The sequence below is a fragment of the Ceratotherium simum genome, chromosome 13 (assembly GCF_057802395.1).
Source record: "Ceratotherium simum simum isolate JZ-2026a chromosome 13, ASM5780239v1, whole genome shotgun sequence".
Lineage (NCBI taxonomy): Eukaryota > Metazoa > Chordata > Mammalia > Perissodactyla > Rhinocerotidae > Ceratotherium > Ceratotherium simum.
Genome location: NC_141912.1, coordinates 43,673,816 through 43,698,444, shown reverse-complemented (window position 1 = coordinate 43,698,444; position 24,629 = coordinate 43,673,816). Strand labels below are relative to the sequence as shown.

At 49.7% G+C, this 24,629-nt stretch overlaps 1 protein-coding gene across 1 annotated transcript in view; it reads right to left on the bottom strand.

Moving 5' to 3' along the window:
- PTK7 (protein tyrosine kinase 7 (inactive)) overlaps window positions 1–24,629 on the bottom strand; it is a 56,209-nt gene that overhangs the window by 16,235 nt on the left and 15,345 nt on the right. Inside the window, exons 2-7 of the mRNA XM_004424113.2 lie at window positions 4,355–4,642; window positions 3,770–3,872; window positions 3,194–3,384; window positions 2,951–3,101; window positions 1,802–1,950; window positions 1,284–1,550 (exon numbers count right to left, since the gene is read on the bottom strand). Coding sequence (XP_004424170.1) covers window positions 1,284–1,550; window positions 1,802–1,950; window positions 2,951–3,101; window positions 3,194–3,384; window positions 3,770–3,872; window positions 4,355–4,642 — 1,149 coding nt within the window. The remainder of the gene's footprint in view (window positions 1–1,283; window positions 1,551–1,801; window positions 1,951–2,950; window positions 3,102–3,193; window positions 3,385–3,769; window positions 3,873–4,354; window positions 4,643–24,629) is intronic.

The window sequence follows — 24,629 nt, the reverse complement described above, 5'->3', positions numbered from 1 at the left end:
CTCCCTGTGTCATGCACTCTAACTTCACAGGCCTCCTCCTCAGAGCACAGTGCAGGGCACAGCGCACGGCTCAGCCAGTGCCTGCTGAATGACGGATCGAAGCCAGCATTCCCCACCTTCTGCACACATAAGCATCACCTGGAGCACCTGTCCAACACTCTCTGCCTGGGCCCCACCCCTAGAGGGTCTGGGTCACAAGATCCAGAGTGCGGTCCCAGATTCTGCATTTTTAAAAGCACCCTCAAAGAAACAGGTGATCCACAGACCCTGACTGGAGAAAGGCTGACTGAGGTTGCTTGCATCTCTCTGCATGTCAGTGTGGAAGCATCCTGAGCACATGTCACCTGTGTGCTGCAGCTTCCCACCTAAACTAGGTACCCGAGCACGAGAGAGCATGTCTCCGAGGCTTTAGTCAGCTGCTGGGAGGTGATGTTGGAGTGGACAGTGGAGAGCCAGGCATGTGGTATCTTAACGGGAATAATATCGTCACAACATCAAATTTACAAAGCCCTTTCCATATTCAAAATCTTTTGGAATTTTTGAAATTTACCCACCTGTAAAGATGGAGAGGTAAGTGAAAGAAGCAGGTTACAGAACTGTGTGTGTGTGTGCATATGTGTGTGTGTGTAAGAGTTTGCCTTGTATATCCTTTTAAACTACCACAAAGGTTTGCAACAGGCATGGTGTAAAGAAAAAAGTAAATAAATTTCTCTGCCTGTAGCAAGGGTATATAGGTCTTTATCATATGCACTTTGTCATATTCATTGCTTTTTTCCTCCTCTTATTTCACAAGTAGTATGACCGATATGGAAATTTAGAAAGTATAACAAATAAAATAATAATCACCTATAACTTTGTCCATCACCTTCCCAAAAAAGAAAAGTCTTTTTCATCCACCTCATTTGCTCTTTCTGACCATCTTGTAGGTAGGCAGTGAGTTACTGGCCGCATATGGATGAGGAAACTGAACCCTAGCAAGGCGGGTGACTTGCTACCCATAGTCACTCCACACTGGGGACTCCAGACTCCTAGTCCACTGCTCCTTCCTCTGCAGCCAGAGGACCATTTTCAGTGAGGGCTGTCACCCCAGCCTCTGTGCCTGGCTCTCCACTGTCCACTCCAACATCACCTCCCAGCAGCTAACTGATTCCCAAGCCTGCAGGGCCCAGAGCTGACAGGGCCCCAGGTGAGCACAAGGGAAGCCTCTGTCCACCACACCCAAGACCTCCTGGGACCTGGGCTCCCCTCCACCTCGCCTCGACCTTCAGGGCAAAGGTGCTCACTGGCCACGGTGATGTTGACATCCTGTCGCCGTTGACCAGCCAGGTTGGCTGCGTGACAGGTATAGACACCAGCATCACTCTCAGCAGTACTGGCAAACACCAGCTCATGGCCCTTCTGGTAGACTCTGCCGTGGGCAGGCAGCCGGACACCTGCGTGTTCCCACCACACACTGGGCTCTGGCAGACCCTGGGGGGGCAGGCAGGCCACACGCTCCTCGCTGCCAGCTGTGAACACCCGTGGCTCAAATGGTGGCATGTCTTCAATCTCTGCAGAGATGTGAGTAAACAGCTGATCAGTGGGTCTCAGGGTACTGGAGGTTCTCCCACAGCAAGCTTTGGCCCTTTCCAGCACAAATGCTCCCCTATAACCCTCCGCATCTCCTCTTCCTACCCCCAGCATCCTCTTCCTACCCCTGCCTTCCAAGCTGCCCTCCCAGGGGAAACAGGGGCCTAGATCTCTACATGCCAACAACGTTGAAGGCAGCCCCCACCTCGGCACCCAAGACCCAGGGACGCACCTGCCAGGTGAAGCGTGGCTTCCAGGACGACGGGAGGGCCCCTCTGCCCCTGGCCTATGCAGCGGTAGAGCCCTGCATTGCGAGGCCGGACCTGGGTCAGCAGCAGGGACCCATTGGCAAACACCGTGGCTCTGCGGAGGTGTGGGGGACTGCAGAGGGGAGAGAGTGCTATTTGGAAGAAGTGGCCCACAGGCCTCCTTCTGGAGGGAAATACAATGGAACCCCGTCCTGCAAAGGTCGGAGATGTAGGAAGGAATTGGCCAGGAACAGGGCAGAGAGAAGGAAACTGACACACCACGATGGTGTGTGTGTTCAAGTACATGTGGGTGTGTTTTCTAACCCCAAGAGACTCAGCTTTTGGGGCAGTGAGACGAGCAGCAGCGCAGGTGAGAGACTGCAAGGAATCAACAATGTGCAACAGCAGAGACGGAGGGGCCCCCTTCCCGCTGCGTCAAGAAAAGCCTGCTGATAAGGCGCCCAGCTCCAGCAATTAGCAGCCCCTCGGCCAGACCACATGAACTACTGATGATGTGCTCAGGGCTGAAGCCAGGTGGGATCCAAGCCCCTAGCCAGGGGAGCCACACCCCCAAGGACCATGGCCACACCTGGCACCACAAAGGTGCTCTCTGTTCTCATAGGGCCTGGGTGAGGGCAGAAGTCCCTATAGAAGGGCTGACACCTCCCAGCACCTTCTGGAAGTGTTTGCTTCCTCCAAAAAATGTGCGTGTGTGTGCATGCGTGCATGTGTGTATGTAAGGTGTCTTTGCCATCTAGGATCTTTCTATCCAGACTGCCATCACCCCGGTTCCCTGTGTCCCTCCATCCCTAGGCTTCTACCTCCCACCCCAGGAGACCCATGGGGACAGGAGGGGAGGGAGAAAGAGGTAGAGCCACCACTAGCTCATACAGTGTCTCTGTGGGAACTGGAAAAAGATGCCCTTCTTGGACTCATTTTGTACTTGGACTTCTCTTTCTTGGACTCGTTTTGTAACAGCAAGACATTCCACTGCCATCTGCTGGAAATCTGAAGTAATACATGTATAGATCGATGATGTCTGTGATATGAATCTCGTTCCCTTTTAGAGAACACACATGGGCAGTGCACAACCTGCACCCCTGTACTTGAAGGCCCCCCGCCAGATGCCTTACCGGCTGCGATTAGTGATGGGAGTCTCATCCTCAAAGACCCACTGTAGGCTCGGGGGTGGCTGGGCTGAGAACTGACAGTGGAACATGGCCTCCTCGTTCCTTGCCACTACCACGTCCTGGGGCGCCAGCACCACCCTGGCAAAGCTCTCATCTGGAGTGGGGAAGCACAGACATGTGAGCAGGCAGGGTGGGGAGGCCCCTCCCAACCCCACCTCATCTTTTCTACCCCTGTGCCAGGCTCACCAGCAATGCTCAAGGTGAAGTTCTGGCTGCTGCAGACCTGGCCAAAGGCATTGTGGGCACAGCAGGAGTAGAGGCCACTATGCTCAGGGCTGGCCGGCCGGAGGGTCAGGTTCCGCTCCTTGCTGCTGACCGTGTGGTTGCTCTGACCATCGGAGAGGGGGCTCCCATCCCGGAACCACTGGTAGGTGGGCCTGCGGGGCCAAGGGGGTCAGCAGCAGGGGGGCAGGGGGCACTAAAGTGGCCAGTGGAAAGGATACAGAATCAAGAGGTCGGGGCTAGACTCCTCAGTTTACAAATGGGGAACCTGAGACCTGGGGAGAGAAAGTGACTTGCACACAACAATTCAGGGGCGGAATCAGGTTGAGATTCTAGATCTCTCAGCTCCCAGAATCTGGGATCACCCCGCAGCACAATGCTGCCCCTCCTTAGTCACCGGGGCTGGCGTGGAGCGGCTTATGGGCGGGGCAGTTACAGAATAAAGCGAGGTACACCTGAATAGAGTCCACGATCTTGGGACACACCTCTGCCTGTCTACAATAACCCTCTCCATCCCCACCCTCAAAGTCAGCTCCTTACCGAGGGTGCCCATCAATGTGACAACGCAGCGTGACCTGGGTCTGCGGCTGGATCTCGGCTTCTGAGGCTGGATGCTTCAGGACCACAGGACCGGTCTCGATCCCTGGAGCAGAGGCCACGGTTGCAGAGGGAGGGACAGGGCAGAGCAAGGGTGGGAGGGCAGAGGGGAAGGAGGACAAGCAGGAAATGATGGAACCTAGAGGCCCTGGAGCCAAGGGACAGTGCAGGGAAGCCGTGTGAAGCTGAGGGCACAGGTACAGGCGAGGACACCAGGAACCAAGTGCCTGCCCAGTCCCTGGTAGGTCAAGCCTGACACTTGCCCACGCTGTCTCACTGCTCTTGCCATTTGCAAAAGCATCCAGCAGATAAATGGGTCAAGACTTGAAGGAGGGAAAAAAAAAAACTTTTGGAAAAACTAAAAAGTTTAATTTCCTCTGAAGAGGAAACTCTGAAAGAGCTGACCACGACTGCACTCTGCCTGCCCCATTCAACTGGAGATGGGAGAAGCTGAGGGAAAGGAGGGGTCCCGCAGGGCTCCGGAGCTGAGGGTCTAGGAGGGGGCGGGCACAGCCCCCTGGCTCTCACATTTGATGTTGAAGGAGGCATTAGCACTGCGGGCCTCCTCTCCGGTGGCCTCATCCCGAGCCACACACTGGAAGGCTCCTGAGTCCTGCAGCCGGTCCACAGCTGCGAAGCTCAGGCTGTTGCCCTGGGCGAAACGCCGCTCGGTGTCCTGGACAGGGGCCCCATCCAGCAGCCAGTACACGTGTACTGGGGCTGGGGCCTCGACCTCACAGCGGAGCAGTGCCCGGCGCCCCTGCAGCGCATCCTGGGATGATGGCTCCTTGATGAAGACAATGGCTGCCTGGGCACCTGCAGGGGGGGGACACAGGAGAGGCAGGGTCAGGAGGAGCTACAGCCACAGTCCTAACACAGGTCACCCATCACCCTGTGCACAGGAGAAGGAAAGGGCTGTGCACACAGCAGGCGTCCAGTAAGTGCAGATGAGAAGGATCACAAGACCACAACTGCCAGGTGTCCACTGAGGAACTTTCAAACTGTGATGGGCGTTCCGCAAGATACAAAGATGCCAGTCTAGAGAGGGGCACAGGAAAACTATACAGGACGTGGCAAGGCTCATGCCAAATGAATGGCATGGCCACTCAGGGCCTCTAGAGTGCAGAGGAGGGAGGGAGCTTCAAGGGCTGGGGGGGGAGGGGGGGCGGGGGCGGAGCTGGTAGCACACCGGGAGGCTCCCTGGAGGAAGAGGGCCTTGGACCTGCGGGACCAGATCAGAGGAGGTCTTGATGCTGGGCTGAGGAGCAGGAGACATGAGCAGGCAACCTTCCCCACTATCTTCAGAATCCAGGACGTTGAGGAAAGTTAAACCATGATTTAAAGAGCATCTTGGAAGGATTCCAGGCACTCACACACCCACTGAGGGTCCAGTGTCAGAGGCAGCCACAGGCCGGGGAGGGGGTTCTGAATCCTACCCATAGATGCTCTTCAGCCCAGCATTCCCCAGGAGCCTCTTTGGGAGAACCCACCATCACAGGAGAAGCCAATATGCTCTGGAACTTGGGCTATTCCCAAAGACACACCAGGGCCTTCCCCCACCCACTCTCCATCCCTAAGAATCGTCTGTCACCAGGGATGGCTTCTCTGGGCTAAGTTGAGAGGTGAGCCAAGTGGTTCCAGGTTTTCACCTGAATCCATTCTTCCTCCTGCATGACTACAGTTCAGCTTGGGCTGGGGGGGGCACCCTCAGAGAAGGGGGGCTCTGCAACCAAAGGTGGAACCGCAGCCAGTGGGAACAAAGGGAAGAGTGGGAAGCCTGTGTTGAGTAGCAGACGGGCTGGGGAGGTGGAGGGCAGGGCCGGGCAGGTGGCATGGTTACGGCGGCAGGAATAACACATTGGGCTTTGTTCCCGGCCCACGTGGGCGCCCTGCAAAGGCCCGGAGCTGCTGGGCCTGGAACACCAGCCGTCTGCCAGGAGTGGGTGGTAGCACAGAAGAGGACGTGCCCCCTCCAGGAATAAGAAGCAGGCCACCTGGGGCAGCTACGTGAAGAAGCAGGCTCTGCCTCGAGCCTCACCAGGCCGGCAAGGGCAGGAAGAAAGAGGCTAACGGGGTCCTGCCCATCTCCTTCCAAACCACTGGAGAATCTTGGCCCAAAGAGTACCCTTCCAAGTCCCTGGAGGTGGGGTTTGGTTCTTTAGGGCACAAGAACCAGCCTCCTCATAAAGTCAGTGTCAAGGCAAGTCCAGGATCCCCCAGGCTGGGTCCAGATGAGGGACCGCCCCTAGTGTTGGTCCATCTCCCGACATTCTCAGAGGGACCAGCCCGCAAGACACACAGAGCTGGAAGCGGCTCAGAGTACCTCTATTACTTCCCAGTGGGGTGCTGCTGGCTCTCTAGGTTCTGGGGACAATTCTCCCCCACTGGGCTATCTCACCCAATGTGCAAGTTAATAAATCTGCCCCCTGGACACTACTGAACACCTTCAGTCACGCTGACAACCCACCCAACCCCACTCACTTCCAATCACCCAAGAGAAGTGGGCCCTACCCCCACTGGGCAACTTGGTACAATCTCTTTGTAGTACAGATGGGTAAACTGAGGTCCAGAGAGATGAAGGGATTTGCCCAAGATCAGACAGCTAATTTGTGGTGGAGCCAGGACCATAACCCAAGGAAGACAACTCCTAGCCCCACACTCTTCCCAGCCCCACAAAGCACTCAAAACCAACGCTCCAAGTATCTGCTCCCATAGTGGGGCTCACTCCTCGTGGCCAGGTAGAGAGGTAGACACACCTCCTGCAGACAACGCCAGGCACACAGAGGTACTCAGCAAACACTGGCTGAACTGAGGTAACCTCAAAGGAAGTGTGGGGCAACAGCTGGTGAACATGGAGGCGTCTAGAACACTTCCTGACCATTTCTCATGACACAGATGGTCAGACTCAAGCTGGAGCCCCAGTGGGCCTCTGCGAAGGTGACTCACCAAAATTTTGGGACCCTCGACCCAGAACTCCAGGAGGCTCGTCAAAGACCAAAGAGAAATCACCTGCCTCAAAGTGTAGGCAAACCCCTACTTCCCTGCTAGGCTTCTCCAGACACAGCGGGGAGCCAAGAGTCTCACCCACGCAGAGGAGCGTTAGTTAAGGGTTTGGAATCAGACAGGTCCAGCACAAATCCCGACCATCACACTGTGCCTTAGCTTCCTCTGCCTCTCTCATGAGGCTGTCATGAGTCACAAACGCAGTAACGCGTGTGAAGTCCTCAGACAGAGCTAACTCAGTAAACGGCAGCTACCGTTACTATTACCATTATCACCCTTCCTGCCCAAGGACTCACACTGTAAGAACATTAGAAAGCTCCCCCCTTGCAAGGCCCAGGACCACTCCCAGACCCTGGATGGGGAGGAGCCGCCACAGCAGAGAAGTTTGAGGGGAATAATCAGGTGGGGGTGGGATGGAGGAAAAGGGGCCATGGGGTTGCAGGAACCACAGACCACTTGCCACAGAAACCCGAGCTGGGAAAAGGGATGGCATGACTCAGAGGGACCCCAGCTCAGCCTCCCGGGGCTGGGGCTGCTCTGTAGCTGTGGTGAGAGATGTTGCATTCCCAGACTGCCACTCAGAGCCCCCTGCGCCCCCACAACAGGGCCTGGGAAACATCAAAGCCGGCCCCGCGGGGCCCTCTGTCCTGACGTCAGCTCACAGCAGGTCCTGGTTAGTGCTTGGCTGGAGCAGACTTTAGATGTTACAAAAGGCAGGGAGGGCAGCCACCAGGCCTTCTCCAAGCCCCCAGCCCCTGCTCTGAGCCTGCACCTCGGCCACGAGGCTCCGCACGCGGGAGGCTGGCCCAGTGCCATGGCACCCACATTTGCTGAGAAGACAGTGTGAGGTGTGCCCAGTCTGGCCATCTGTGTGGTTTGCAGGAGAGGTTAGTCTGTTGTTTTGTTTGGGGGGAAACTGGGATGAGACTCAGAGGCAGACCGAGCAGCCCCCAGCAGAAAATGCCAGACTCCAGAAAAGGAGGGGCTGGGAAGGGAGGAACTCTATAGAAACTTCAGCTGATACCAACAACAAGAAATGGAGAACAGGGATGACAGAAGAGGAGGAAGGTTTTGGGGGATTGAGATGGTACCTGCCTCAAGGTAGTACAGTCACCAGCACATTCCTGTCCCTATCCCACCTCCAACTTGAGGATGTCCCCAGGGCTGCGGTCCGGGGAAGGCCTTCTCTGGTGGCACACTGGGCTTCCCAAAGCTGCCCCCTTTCACAGTCCGGCCACACCATGCATCATGCCTTCTACACAGGCCCTCACAGAAGACACGGCTGATGTGCCCTTGAGGCAGACAGCTCAGGCGGCTTCGATGCTGCCCAACAGCCCAGCCACTCCCTAGCAATGCCACCTTAGCCTGGCCTCTCTGCACCCTTTCCTTTGCCATGAAATGGGGACCCCACCCAAACTACTCGGGCTGTTGGCGGCTAAGTGGGTTCACATACACAAAGCCTACAGCACAGAGTGCACAGAGGGCACGGGCTGCCCTACTGGGCATGGTGGGCTCAAGAAGCCACTCTGCAATGACAGGCAGGCAGAGCTATCTGCCCACCCCAGGTGCCAACCCCAACAAAGCTGGAACTGCAAATACCCAATAAGGACATTTTCCAAGCCATTTCCTCAGCTCCCCAACAGCCATCTATATGCAGACACTCACTCTGCTGCGCCCTGCCCCAGCCCCCTGAGAACGAGCTGTGTGGGCAGCAACCCAACTCCCACTCCCCACTCCCCAGCAAGCATCTGGTCTGGTGCCCGCCCTCCGTGCTGCTCTCTGGGCTCTAGGCCCAGTCGGCCCATGTGTGTATACATGTGCATGTGTGCATACACATATGTGTAAACATGATTTTATGGAGAGTAGAAAGTGGCAGGAAGTTTTTCCGCTCTGAAGTAATTTCAGCTACTTCGGTCCAACTATCCATCTGGGCCACTCAACTACCCACCTCTCAGGGGCTAGTTCTCCTGATCTTGGAAAAACACCCCCAGGATCCTGAACAGGGTCCAGAAGCTGCCAAATCTGACCAATTGATTCTATCTACCTTCTCTCTCTCTTACTAAATGAAGTCCATCCTTCAGACAGATACCGTAGGCCCAGGCTGAGATACCAAGACGACCCTGGTTGACCCTGGCATGGGCAATTTGCACGGCTGCGTGTGATCCTGTGAGTGACTGGGGCCTCGCCCTCGCCCAAGGCCAACCAGCCACAGAAAGGTGCCTGACTCCTCCACACCTAAGACTCAGTCCCTGGCTCCAGGGCCAGGTCCCTGTGGGGGACATCCCGACTCCCAGATGACCCCAAGAGCCCAGGCCAAGGAGGCTCCTGTCAGGGCACAGAGATCGCCTTAAAAGGGAGAGGTTTGCCAACTTCCTATGCCCTGTCTGGGGCGACAGCATCAAGACACAGCCCAGGAGAGGCAGCCCTCAACCCGAGAGGCACCAATGCTCCAGGAAAGAGAGCAGCCCCCAGGGCCCTCACCCACACGAGGACAGCTCTCCTCACAAGGCCCCTCTGCCCGGAGACTCTAAGGTTACCAAGTGGGAGGCCCCAGGGGTACAAGGGTCCCTGCCCCACCCCGCCTCCCCATGGGCTGACACTGGACTGCAGACCCTTGGCCTTCAGGGATTTCACTGGCACTTTCAGCTGCTCTGAAGCCACATCCAAAGGTCCGTGGCCTGTAGATATCCGTGGTGGGTTTTTTTTTTTTTTTGGTGAGCTAACATCTGTTACCAATCTTCCTCTCTTTTTGCTGGAGGAAGATTCACTCTGAGCTAACATCTGTGCCAATCTTCCTCTATTTTGTATGTGGGTCATTGCCTCAGCATGGCTAACAAGTGGTGTAGGTCCACACTAGGGATCCGAACCCGCAAACCCAGGCCACCGAAGCAGAGCATGCCAAACTTAACCACTATACCATGGGGCCGGCCCCTCATCTGTGGTTTTTTTGAGGAACAAATCTCAGTTGCTGTAGGAATGTCACTTGGATGAACAGCAAGCGCAGTTATCCCCCCACCCCCGCTGTTCGCCTAGGTCGGCAGAAACAGAAAATGGTGCAGTGGGATTTGTGAATCTGGGGATCTGGAACGTTCCTCTCAACCACTACCAGTTAAGATATCCTACCAATACACTGTACTGGTTTTAGCACCAGCAACCCAGACTGACTGATGACAAGCTCAGAACATCAGGGTTGAGAGGGTCACGAAAATCGACCACAGCTGACTCCAAGACCCAGAGGCGAAGCACAAAGCCCCATTCTCCTTCTATCCTCCCAGAGTCTACAAAAGGCCCAGGCTCACTGACAGAAGCCCCGCAGCCCTTCATGAGCCATCACAGCCCCTGCTCTGAGCGGTGCAGGAGAGAGTGAGCAGGGACTGAGCTGAGTTTTCCTGTCCTAGGACTTAACTGTAAATATCTGGAGAGGCTCCCACATCCGGATTAGAGGAACAGAACAAAATCACCAGGGATTAGGGCAGGAACAACCTAGAGGGCCAGCTCGCCTACCTGAGATGAAAATCACAGCTCAGACCTGCTCTGCCCACTCCTGGAGGCCCTGCAGGGGGACGACCAACCTCTAACGGCAGGAAGCCACTTGAACTATTCTGCCAGCTATTATCTTAATTAAGAAGCAGGTCCTTGTGTCCAGTATCACGTGGCATCCGAGCCCAGAGGGACAATACACCAGCTGGAGATGTGGCTTAAGATGCTCCCCAGCCAGCAGCCATACCACCCAACCCTGGAACCAGCTTATCTTTTGCTGGGGCTAAGAGGGCCATACCCGCACACGTCTCCCACACTTAGCAACCCTTAAAAGGCAACACTTAAATGGCCGCAATGTCTCCAAGGAAGCAGCAATGAATTAAAAACCCAGCCAGAATGAGGCGGTGTGATCAGGCAGAAGGAACGGGGGGGTAGGGAGACCTGGGTTCTAGTCTCAATACACTAACAAGCATTGTGACCCTGGCCAATCACCATTCCCCTGGCCAAGCAGTTTCATCATCTGTAAAATTATAGAAATGAGAGGATACGACTGGACAGTCACCAAGACCTGACACCAGACTTGCAGCAATGAGCCTCAGAGGCAGTTACGGAAACAAAGGGCTCACTCCCCGGAATCCCCTCTCTGGCCCCCAGCCTCCAGCCGCACAGCTAGCCCCTGGAGCCACGTGGCAAATGGAGGGCCAGCCCAGAGAGGGATTCAGAGTGACGCTATAAATGGCAGGTGTGCAGGTCAGAGGCAGCTGGGGGTGCAAGCAGGGTTCCAGCACCACTTTTGAGAAGCTGTTGCCATTCCTGCGGCTCAGCCTGCATCCTGCCTCTCCAGGAGACCCCGCCTCTGCCTGGGCCACACACTTGCAGCTTGACAGCTCACTGCCTGTGACACCCCGGACACTCCTGCCTGTGCCGTGACTGAGCGCTGCATCCCCCAAGCTAGACTGTCAGCTCGAGAGGAGGGCAGACATTTGTGCCCAGTATGATACGCTGTGCCCCTCACAGCCCCTGGGCTACACAGTAGGTACTCCACAAGCATTTATGGGGGAATGAAGTCACTTAAGAGTCTATCTGACCTGAAATCTTGTCCTGCGTCTCCCTTTATCCAATCTCGGCCAACTTCATTTTCCTTTCTGGGCCTGTTTCCTCACCTGGAAAATGGCAGCCTTGAAACTGATCTTAGTTATTCTTTATCAGGCTCTTAGGATGTTTAAATGAAATACACATACAAAAGCCTGCATTATTTTTCAGGGAAGTAAAAAAACCCAGAAGTTCTAGGAAACTGTGGACCCCAGATTAAAATGTCCTTGGATAAGGTGATCCCTGGGGAGTCCAAAGGCCTGGTGAATTGGGGGGGGGGGGGGCGGCGGGGAGGGGGTCGTGGAATAGAATGGCCAGGGAGAACCAGGAGTTCTCTGCATCCTCTACGCCTGGGGGCAGATCCATTCTCAGCCCCAAGGAGAGGAGGAGTGGTGGGGAGAGGGTCAGGGGAGGAGGGGGGGAGAGAGAAAGACATGGCAGCCAGCTGTCTCCTGAAGACACCAGTGAGGGCCCTGCGGAAATAATATACATGGCAGGGAAGGTGATGGGGCCGCTGGACCAAGAGATTGGGAAACGAGCCAGGAGCTCAACCCCAGGAAGACTTCAGGATGCTTAGCCAGTGTGTGCAGGGACCCCAGAGGGGATGAAGAGTCCAGCCTCTCATCCTCCAGAGAAGATGGAAAAGGACTCGCTGCAGGCTCCACAGCCATTCATTCACAGCCTGCAGGCCCAACCAGGTCTGACGCCAGGTGCAGTGGTGAGGGGCTCTGGGAGACCACAGTGTGAATATCTCTGGAGTGAGCCTGGGAGGGAGCTTCCCATGGTCTTTCCTGTAGAGGCAGGGGGCAAACTAAATGACAGCCTGGGGACCACGACCTTGGGACTGGTTAGACTAAACCCTACTTTATTAATTTTCAAGACAGGCTCAGAAAACTCCGTGAGACGTCGTTTTCTGAGCTTTTTTTACCCATTTATGTCTCACCCCTGGGAGGCTGATAAGGCAGGGAGCACAGACCCCAGACCTAACCAGAGTGGCCACAGCAGTTCACCCCAAATTCCCTGTGGAAGGGAGACCACGATTCCCTGCCCTTTAGATGGAGTGGCCTCAACTCCATTCAATGATGAACACCTTCCCTGGCTCCTAAAGAAGTTAAGACCTCAGATCTGCTCTGTCCAATATGGTAGCCACTAGCCACGTGGAGCTACTTAAATGTAACTTTATTGAAATGAAACAAAGTCAAAAATTCATTTCCTCGGTCCCACTGGCCACATTTCAAGTGCTCAGGAGCCACATGTGGCTAGCAGTCGCCGTACTGAACAGTGCAGACTGAGAACAGTACCATCCCCACAAAGTGTCCCGTTGGACAGCGCTGCCTTAGCTCCTCTGTCCGCTTCTTGCAGGCCCTGTGCATGGGCACATTATTTCTAATCCAAAGAACCCTCGACATGGGTCAGCCTCATTCTACAGAGGAGGAAACGGGAGTCAAGCTACCCCAGTAAACAGCACGGCCAGGAGCTGCCCCTGGATCCAGCTGGCTCCTACATCTCTGTTCTTGCCACGATGCCACGCTGCCTGCTTTTCGTTTCTTTCACTTATTTCCTTTTGTCCGCATTCCCCCCACAACCATTGCATCGTGTTTAATGTAAATCCTTTCCTTTGCATGCACTCTGGTAAAATGTGATTGTTGTTTCCTGTGGGGGTTTTTAACTTATGCAATGGTTTTGCGTTATCTCTCACTCTGCTTCTGACTTTTTTCCCACTTAGCACTAGATTTTGAAGATCCTTCCCTGTGGCCGCCATCTACATCCTGCTCTTCTCTCCAGCAGATGAACATATTGTTGGGTTTGGGGAGGAAAGCAGCAAATGCAATCATTTTAAGCAAGTAAGCGGCTGAACACAGCTGTCCATAGTTTGAACATCAGCCTTTGAGCCTACACCATCCTCTCTGGGTGCCCCCAGCATCCTGCCTGGCCTCTATCACTGTACCTCGACCCACACTGCCTGTTCCCCCCACTCATCTGGGTATCCTCAGAGCCTGGTGCAACACACATGCATGCACACATACACCAGCTTCTCCTGTTCCCCTTCCTCCTCCCCACAAACCCAAAAAGTCACTAAAGAGGCTGGACCTCAGCTGGTTTCAAAGGGATAAGAGAAAGAGCCAGGCTCATACTTTTATATTTAGAAGTGCTCTGCAAACCACTTCCCGAAGCAGACAAGAGTGGGGAATGTGAGGAAATCACTTTGCTATGTGCGATGTGGAAAGCACGAGCCACTCAGGGCCTGCGGCAGCGGGCTGCATTTGCCACACATCCGATGACATGCGGCAATGCCTAACACATGTGCAGGAGACGAACGCGCCCCTTGGCAGCCTGGAGGAGACCCCATTGGACAATGCACTTGGCAGCCTGGCTGTCCCCTCGGGGCCAGGCACCAGGAGTCAGAGCCAGACACCATCCTCACAGTGCCCCTCCCCTAGCCTTCCTTTCTTTCCTTCTCCACCTGTCTGACCAACAGCTGCTTCTGGAAACCAACCCTTCTTTCCAGGGAGGGGCTTTAGAAAGGGATGCTTCAGGCTTTAGGCCTTAACCTGGGACACAAAGAGAAGAATCCAGACTGAGGGAGAAGGCTTGGAAGAGCTACTGGCTTGAAGAGGCAAGGGTGCCCTCCTGCACTCCAGGCTGCTGGGGAGAGATGTAGGGGGCAAGATTTTGCACAGTGCCCACTGCCTCCTTCTGAAGAGAGATCTGCTCCTGCCATCAAAAGCTCTCCTCTAAGCCACCTCTGCTACCACATGTGTCTGGGAAAACACTGGAGGGGGGAGATATCTTGTAGTGGGGGTGCAACTACTATAGCCATGATCATTGCTCAAATATTACTCAGATTAATGGAGTCTGGCCCAGCGTCATTAGGTGTGGGGGCGGGAGGTCAGTGGACAGAGAGGGAAGTAGAAGGCAGGCCGGCTGCTTAGAGTCAAACCATCAGACACTTCCTAGACTCCTTATAAACCTCATTTTACTGCTTAAAATATAAACTTTCTAATAAGGCAAAACTAATTTTATTCTTTTATTTAATCTAAGTGCATTACTAATGATTTACTCCTTTATTTTTTAAGGAAAATAACCGAAAAAGAGTGTTTTAAAAAAATCAGCTGTTTAGAAAAAGCATCTGGCTAAAGATGGCAAAATAAGCATTTCAATCTCCAAATCAATAACAACAGATGAAAAAAATACAGACTGATGAAAAACAGACAGAAACAATTCCTTGCAAGTTATTTTTAAAAGCACCAAAATCTTGCAACTCATCACCAGATGCTTAAAAGCCTAGGGATAACCGACTTTGGGGTGGAAAATGTTATAAAACATAAAGCACACACAAATAGCTGAAAAAAAAAAAAGCCCCTAGGAGTGGCTGATGCAATAACTGAATTGAATAGCCAAAAAAATGACAAAGACCTAGCGTTTATTTCACGCCTACTCTGTCGATCTTTAAGTCAGGGTCTGGAAGGCACCAAGATCTGGCTTCACTTAAGTTTGGAACTGGCTGTCCCTCCATTCCAGGAGGTGCCTCTTACAAACCTCTAAAGTCACGCTTGGGGAGGGGGTTGGGGGGCAACAGACTGTGGGAGAGACAGAGGGAGACGGGAAGATGAGATAAAGGGGGCTGGAGGGAGACTGACAGAGAGAGAAAAAGAGACAGAGAGAGAAAGAGAGAGAAGGACACAAAGAGAGAGCAAGACACTGACTGACTAAATGACCGACAGAGACATCTACAGACTGAGACACAGACAGACAGACAGAAAGAGAGAGACAGACAGAGGGAGACTAACAACTGACAGAGTGAGACACAGAGAGAGACAGAGAGAGACAGAGGAGATCGACAGCCTAAGAGAGAAAGAGATACTGGCAGAGAGAGACAAAGAGAGACCCAGACCGTGACAGACAAAGGGAGAAGGTAGGAGATCAACAGGTAGAGAGACATGGGCAGAGACAAACTGAGAGACAGAAAGAGTAACAGAGTCATAGAGAGACCCCGAGAAAGGGACAAGAAAACAAAGACATAGAGCACACATATGTGCACATGCACACACACATGTAAGCACACACAGGGCTCCCTATGCCTGCAGAGCAGGACCTAGCCCCACATGTACCCCAGTGTCTCCTGGCAGATCTGTCCCTGTGTCTGTAGTAGGGAGGTCCTCCCACCCCTTCTGGCCACCCTCCTCAGTAGCCGCAGGGACTCCAAAGTCAGACAGTCCCTGGCTACAGGCCACATGGATACCCAGTAAATCACTAGACATGAAAGGTTACAGCTAGCCTGTAGGTAGGGGACCTGGGGAGCGAGAGGAGAGGGGAGGGGGCTCTATATATACCAGATAAGACCATTTATATTGGAGAGCCCTCAGATTAGAGGCTCCTGGTAAATAATTCACCAGGAAAAGTACAGTACCTTCCCCAGGCTCATCCATTATTCACCAAGATAAATGTACCATATTGTTATACTTCCTGACATCTAAAAATGGTCCGCGCCATTAGGCCAGGAGCAAGAAGACAGCAGGGCAATTTCCACCGAACTTTTCTAGAACCCCTGACCCAGCAGTCTTGCTGCTTTTGGAACTCAGTCTGTGCCTTCTCACACAAGGGCAAAGCATTCGACTTCCAGAAAGGGCCAGGAGATCCCAAGAGCAGGCCCCCACACAACCCTCAAGAGCCCAGTGCCAGAAGATCAGAGCCGTGCCCAGAAAAGTTCTGAATAAAACCCCCAAGTTCAAGACTCCAGAGGTTTTGGCCTTCTCAAAGGGAACAGGCAACTACTTTGTATCTAAGGGCAATTCTGTTCCTAGAAGGTTCAAAGAGTTTGACTTTCACGTCAAATGAGTGTCAGCTACCAAATGCAGATTTGGCTAGACTTGGCTCTGAGCAAGTCACTCTGTTCTTCGGGCCTTTGTTTCCCGATATGTAAAACCAGCTAGCTGCTCTTTACTCTGCAGGGCCTTTACAAGGATGAAGGCCCTCTGGGAAGTTCGAAGAGCTACACAACTTTAGGCCTGGCCTACAGCCTACAGGCAGGTTGGAGACGGAGCAAGAGCTCAGAGTTTGCGGTGAGACTGGCTGCACTCAAATTCTACTCTCCCACTCACCAATGTATGACCTTGGGCAAGCTGCTTATCCTTATGGTGCCTCCATTTTTGTATATAAAATGGCGCTAATACTTGTACCTACCTTGTCGGTTGTGAAAAGTAAATACACGTGTTAACAAATGCAGCATGTTTGGAACAGTGCCTGGCACAGATTAAGTATTATGTAAGTGTGTGGGCTCTTAGCCTTTATTTATTGCCATTATTATGTTTTTTATCTTTTAGGAACTACATCCCATCATCACATCTCTTACCCAGTGGAGGCCTCTGTTGGCATTCCTCTCAGGCAAACCATTTGGAGCTAGAAAAGTGCCTGTTTGATTTGCCACTCACCCAACCTGCCATCTGGGTGTAGTGGTTCTCTCTCAACAGACTGTGAGGTCCGAACCTCTGCCCGACAGAGCCTTGGAGCCACCTGGTCACTGGATGCACACACGTGGGGCTGTGCGGTTCAAGGGGTGGTGCCCTGTGTTGGTGACCCTCTGTGGGGCTACCTGCTGACGGCTGGGAGCTTTACATTCTGTTGCCCGCTGCCCTAGGAGCCTTCAAGGCAGTGCACAGATTAGCTGTTGCTCACGGTTTCAATCACTCCCCTCCAAAAGCTGTTCAAATCAGAGGCACCTTCCATATGAACAAGAATCAGAGCAAGTCTGTCCAGGAGGAGGTGGATCCAGGCCATCTTAGTATGAGGGAGTCTCTGGCCTCAAGAACACAACTGTAGTTGTGAGGAAAGCACGGTGAATGTTCCTGCACCAACTAACGCCTGGAGGTACCTATCAGACTTCAGCCTTCTGACCCCATTAAGGCCCCAACGAGACAGACCTGGAAAATTCTATGCTTTATAAAGGAAAATACCTGACTACATAAAATAGAAGTCGTAAACACTCTCAACAGCAAACAACAAAGTAGGAAAATTATTTCCAGCAAATGACGGAAGAGAGATGGCTGGCCTTGATACATAAAGTTACAAATCAAGCATAACTACTAAAATTTTCATAGTGACATGGTCAAAACAGTAAGAGTCCTCAAAACAAATATAAATGATTAATAAACACAAGAAAGCGTTCCAATGCACTAGTAATCTAAGAAATGCAAATCAGAACAAGTAATGAATGCCAAGATTTTAAAAATAACACTCAACGCTGATGAGTATATGGAGAAAATGGTCCTCATGCTTTGCTAATGGGAGTGTAAACTATAATAATTCCCTTCTGGAAAGTGGCTTGGTAAAATTATACCAATATCCTAAAAAATTCATGCCCTTCCTTGTTGGAGAAGTGCCTGATTCCAGGTCTGGGGCAGGAAATGTGCAAGATGAGCCTGGAACATCCTATCACACAAAGAAAGACTAGCAAGGTCACATCAAAAGGTTCAGGGCCAACTTGAAGAGGCTCAATAGGCCAAAGATGGGACCATTTAAGCATTCATGAGGGTAAGAACCACATGGACTTAAACACAAAGAATAAGTTTAAGATCCATGAGTTCATAATGATGTTTTTCTTAAAAAAAAAAAAAAAAGCCCAAAGCCTTTCATTGGTCCCCTTTGAAGGATGCTAGAAAACCACTCATTATTTTAAAAACTGGTAAAGAATCAGCATTTCTTTTCCCTTTCTTGCACAGCTATGCCTCAGGGTAAGCAAATAGTTCACGAGGGGAGGTTTGTCTTTACAGAAGTCTCCAGCTAATAAATAGAATATCACCATTTCACAACCCCTAATGAAATAATGGGTCTAGCAACGATTATTGATGGCTGCTAATTCCAGAGAGACAAGCAGATGTTATGTGTCTACTGAGGAAAGTACACATGAAAAAAAAAATCAAATCTAAACCTGATGAAGCCCCTAGATCTAAGTTTTGTTACTAAAAAGTTTAAGAAGCTTTCTAGGGCCGGCCCCGTGGCTTGGTGGTTGAGTGCGCGCGCTCCGCTGCTGGCGGCCCGGGTTCGGATCCCGGCACGCACCAACGCGCTACTTCTCCGGCCATGCTGAGGCCGCGTCCCACGTGCAGCAACTGGAAGGATGTGCAACTGTGGCGTGCAGCTATCTACTGGGGCTTTGGGGAAGAAAAAGGAGAGAAGGATTGGCAGTGGATGTGGGCTCGGAGCCGGTCTTCCTCAGCAAGAAGAGGAGGATTAGCATGGATGTTAGCTCAGGGCTGATCTTCCTCACAAAAAAACAAAAAAAACAAAACAAAAAAAAGAAGCTTTCTAGAACGAATTTGGAAAACAAAGAAGAAGTTAGATAACAATGTGCTGCCAACCGAAATAATACCTGAATGTGCGTTCTCTGTGTCTCCTCCTGCTCCCACAAATGGTAATTAAAACCTAATATTGGTGTTTAACATGCTCACAGCCTGTCTTCTCCACTAGATTCTAAGCTCCCTGAAGACAAGGGCTGGTCTCACACTCGTCTGTCCCCTCCACTGCAGGTGCTCAGGAAACACCAGATGGTCTGTAGTGGTTTCAGTGAGCCGGATATCGGGCCCCATTATCCCTGCATGATGTGGAACTAGCAGAGGGTCAAAGCCCAATATGGGATCCTGGTAGGCAATTACGTTAATTATCATTATTAATTCAACAAACATTTATTTAGAGCCTACCATGTGCCAAGTACTCTGCAAGACACTGGGGATGGAGAGAGAAAAACACACAATTATTGCCTTTAAGTATCTCAGTTTAGTGGGGGAGTCAGACAAGTAAACATATAATTACGGTAATAGCTACACTTACTGACCGCTTACTATGTGCCAGGCTCTGTTCCGAGCGCTTTAACCATATTAGTTTGTTAATGCTTACAACCACCCAGTGAGGTAGGGATTAGGATCCCCAGTATGCAGATGAGGAAAGTGAGGCACAGAGAGGTAAAGCAACTTCCTCAAGGTCACACTGCTATTAAGTGACAAATGCAAGATTCAAATCTCAGGGGCTCCAGAGGAAAGCCCATCACAATCCTAGGCTTTACCGCATTGTCACATAGCATGACGGGTGGGTGCACAAGAGAAGCTTCCAACTCAGAGTGGAGGGCTATGGGGACAGAGACGAATCCTGGAAGGAGGCTCTTCAAAACAAGGTTTTAAAAAGGAACGGGGCTTGGCAAATAGAACAAGACAGGAGCAGAAAGACAAAGCCTGGTCAGAGAACTCCAGGTAATTCACAATGCTCCGAGTTTAATGAACAATGATGGGGAACACAGCAAGAGGCCACTAGACACTGGTGTGGGAGAGGGAGGCAACAGAGGTGAAATACAAATTTACCTTGCTCAGGATGTCCTCTGACAAAAAAAATCACCACCGCAGTGAGTCTCTATTTCTGAGGAGGTGGTTGTGAGGGTAGAAAATGGACTGAAGCAGCTCTTTGTCATGGAGAGAGCGGTCAGGCGCATTCACAGAAGGCATGATTACAGGATAATGCCCTACCTGTTCTATTAGTTTCCTAGGGCCGCTGTAACAAACTGCTGTAACCGGGTGGCTTAAAACAACAGAATTTTATTCTCTCACAAGTCTGGAGGCCGGAAGTGCGAAATCAAGGTGTCGGCAGGGTTGGTTCCTTCTGGAGGCTCCAGGGAGAGTCTATTCCATGCCTCTCTCCTAGCTTCTGCAGGCTGCAGGCAATCCTTGGCATTCCTCAGCTTGTAGACCCATCACTCCAAGCTCTGCCTCCGTCGTTATCCGTCGTTATATGGCTGTCTTCCCTCTGTGCGTGTCTCTCTGTGTCTCTTCTCCTCTTCTTGTAAGGATACCTCCAGTCATATAGCATCAGAGTCCACCTTAATAACCTCATCTTAACTTGATTACATCTGCAAAGACTCTTATTTCCACAGCCACGGTCACAGGACTTGAACATATCCTTTTGGGGGACACAATTCAACCCACAGCACCTGCTATTCTGCAACTTGCTTTCTTTGCTGTACAGTTAACCACAGGTATCTTTCCATGTCTTCATACAATTTTAGCTCATTCATTTCAACCGCTGTGTGTATTATTTCACTGTATCAGTGACCTCTCATCTATTTGTCCAACACCCTAATAATAGACATTCAGATGGTTTTAGATTTTTTGCCATTACAATGCTCCAACTGAATTTCTCTGTACAGGCACCTATGCACATTGGTAATGAGAACTCTTCTGTTTCTAAAATTCAAGTTTACAATCCAAGAATACAATTTCAAGTGTTTGATAAACGACAAATTGCTCTTTAAAAAGGTTGTGCCAATTCATGTTTCCTTACCAACACTGATACTTATTAATCATTGTCAATTTGAGACACAAAATAATACTTTGTTTTAACTGGCAATTCTTTTGAGACATTCAGTTTTGTCCTTAACAAGATAAAGCCATCTTTCATATGTTCACTGGTTAGCTAAATTTCTTATTGTCTATTTTCTATTTAACTTCCTTGTCTATTTTTTCCTTGTTTCTTTTTCACTATATTTTCATGAGTTTGTAATCAATAAGATCAGGAATATAAGGCCTTTTCTGCATTACATGTTGCACTTTTTCCCCTGGGAATGCTCGTTAGATTATCAAATGCCTACTATGAGCCAGGCATTGTTGTTAAGTGCTGGGAATACAGCAGTGAACAAGGCCAGGAAGGTTCCTGTTCTCAATTATTATTTCACTTCTCTGAAGAAAATGTGTTTGCACATGATTTGCGCTGGGAAATAGATAGGAAGTGAATTTCCACCCTTGGGTACAGAGCTGCCTTGGAATTAATTTAAATACTGTCCTGTTTTGATCCGTTTGAGAGCCTTCTGGGGGAAATCTACTCTGCTTTCCAGGTGTCCTGGAAGGATCCACAAAGGAGCAGTGTGGTTAGTGAAGGTGGAAGCAGGAACAGCTGACAGACAGCTGCGCCCTTTCCCCAGAGGGAAGAGCCACACCCCTAAGTGCCCACACTCCCAGGCATCCAGAGCCTTCAATGACAGTTAAGCCTCCTGCGAGTTCAGAGAGCAAAGGGAGGGAAGTTTTAGGGAGAAATAATTCCTCCCACAAGCCCCAGGGAGGGTGATGTCTGACTGGGCAGGTTTGGCTCGGATTCCTCCCCCACCCATTTAGGGTAGGGGGGGAGACACATTTCATATAGGTAGCCTACAAGCCTACACAGAGACACAGACACACACACACACACACACACACACTCTCTCTCTCACACTCTAATTCAGGGATGAATCAAACAAGCTTATCCTCTTCAGATTAAAACTTTGTTCCTCAAACTAGCCTTTATTAGTAATAAAGATGATACATGATCTCCATCTGTCCAATTCCTGTGCCTGTCTCTTTCCTTCCTTTTTCCCTTCCTCCCTGCCTGCACTGTTTTCAAATTCAGAGAGGAGAAGGATAATACTTACTGACTCCTTCAACATATAGTTCCCATTATTTTGCTTTATGCCTGCATCTTTTATATTCTTTTGTTGGTTTAGTGAATGGGATAAATGTTTCCATCATATTTTCTAAAAGGTTCTAAGTAGCAAACCTACTGGATTTTGTGTAGTTTTGTATTTGGCCAAATGACTCAACTCTCTTCTTGATTTTAGCGATTTTCAGTTGATACCTGGTTTCATGTGTAAAAAATGGTACCATCTGCAAAGAACATTAGCTTTATCTTGACTTTCATTTTCTCATAGTATTATTTCAACTACAATTTCCAGAATGTTAAATACTGGTGACTTTATTATTACTTTCATGTAGTGATTTCTTTATTTTAATGAGAACACACATTATAGTTTCATTTTTAAGTATAATGTTGGCTGTGGTTTGAGATTTTTTTAAAAAATCAGGAATGGATATTAATTTGTATCTAATGTCATTTGTTGCATCTATTAAGGTAACTGTGTGACTCCTCTAACTTCTTATTTTGATGAATTACATGAGATTAAAACATCTATGCATTTTTGGAACAAATTCTTTAGGTGTTTATGGTACATTATCCTTTTAACATAGTATTAGATTTAATTCCACCGTATTTTATATGAGACTTTTACATCAATATTTCTAAGTAGCGTGTTTTTCTTTTCTGCACTGTCAGTCAGCATTTGGGAGCAAGGTTATATCAACCTTGTGACATGCACGGAGTGGCCATCCATCTGTTCCTTGGCTCTGTGACAGTCTATAAAACATTACAAGGCACTATTTCCTCAACATTTTTTAAAATTTCCCCTCAAAGCCCTTTGATACAATAGTTGGGGTTACGTGGGTTTTTTTTTTTTTACTATCTTTCAATTGTTTTTAATAGTTACTGGTCTATTTAGTCATTCTAATGGCTCTTGAATAAATTTCAATAATTTATCTTTTCCTAGCATAGATTTCCTAGCATAGCATTGAACATGCTAACCCGTGATATATTTTAAAATCTTTTCCACTGCTATTATCACAATTGTAATTATTACTACACATTTTCATAAGGCCTCCACAGCTCCATCTCATTCCCTGCTGTATGTCCCCTTATGCACCAGGTACCTAGTATGTGCTCAAGAAAATGGTGTGAAACCAGGAATGAGGTTAAAGCCCCTTTTTTTCCTTTCTTGTTTTGCCTACGGACCTTTTCTCTCTTTTTCTTGGTTGGACTTGCCAAAATTTTATTTCTTCTATTGTTTTTTCTAAAGCAATGGATCTTAACTTATCAAGTCTATTTTTTTTCATTTCATATTTATTAATTTTAAAGCTGTATTCAGAAGAAAATTAATAATCTTGCATTATTTCCTAAATAACAAGTGAAATAAATTAAGTTATTGTCCTAAAGTTAGAAAAAGAACAATAAAACAACCTGTCACTATTTTCGGTTTGTCTCATGTAAAGAGCATGAAACGTTTTTACTCAATCTTAATTTTGTCTTAACTCAGTGGGAGATTTATTCCACTGAAATTTATCATCATAACTGATATACGTCTTTGCTTTTATCTGTTTCATGTTTTAATACTACAGTGCTATTTTCTTTATTGTACGTATTTTTGTGTTTTATTTGTTTTCATCGCCTCTTAGGATCTGCAAGGTATACTTCTGGCTTTTTCATTCCACTAGGATACTCTTTATTACTTTTTAAAACCTCAAATCTATTTCTCTAATTATCACATTTTTTTCATCATGTTCATCTCACTGTACATTTTCCTCTGGATTCTGAGAGCACCTTACTGTGTGACACTAATTAGATTAAATTATACCAGAAACTTCGCTCTGCCATTGCATTTTTGTCTCCTTATACTCGTTCATTTTCTCAACCAGTCCCCTTCTTATTTCTTCACCCTTCCTGGTCAGCTTCCTTTTCATCTCAGTCTGTTGTTTCTCATCTGACTTTTTTATCTCCAGTTTCATAAAGTACATGTCTTCTTGACATTGTTGAAGGAAAAAAATAGATGCTGCTTTCAAAAATTCACTTCTTTTTTCCAGCAGTATTCTAAGGGAGAAATGACAAGGCCTAACTAAGCCTTGGACAATAGGATATCAGAGGAGGGAACAGACAGAGAGCAATTAAGGCGAGAGTAATAAATGGAGAAGCAGAAAACACAAATCTAGCCAACTAGCAGTGCCTTGAGAGCTCCCAAGAATATGTCAGTGAGGATTGACCATATGTGTCAATTCAAGTGTCCCTGAGGCTCACCTCCCTGGAACAATGGCAACACCACAACACCCCCACACAAACTTTACTTCCCAAGACCCTCACCATAGCCGTATGAGGTGGAGATTATCTTTTCCATCCTACAGATTAAGAAATAGAGTTCAGAACAGGTAAACTGCTTCCAGGGTTTGAATTCTGGTCTTGAGAATCCAGGAACAACTTGAATAACCACTGAGCATCAGGGACAGGGTTTAGGCTTTGTGGGAAAACAGAGGAGAGGAACTCGACTCACCCTGTCAAGCTCATCATCAAGTTGGGGGCAACAAAAAGAACACATCTGACGGAATGGATACTTAAAAGGAGCAAGTATTCAGAGCTACATGGTGTGGAAGAGAGAACATAGGTCTGAGACCAGGGATCAAGGTCCTTGGTGGGCACCAGGCAGCCATACTCCCAAGTTACCTGGAACAACCCTGACTTACGCTGGTTGTCTTGGCATAATTATTAATAATGCCCCAGTCTGGATGAGACATGCTCTGGTCACCCTAGCAATGCCCCACATTTGAACCATGCTTACCAG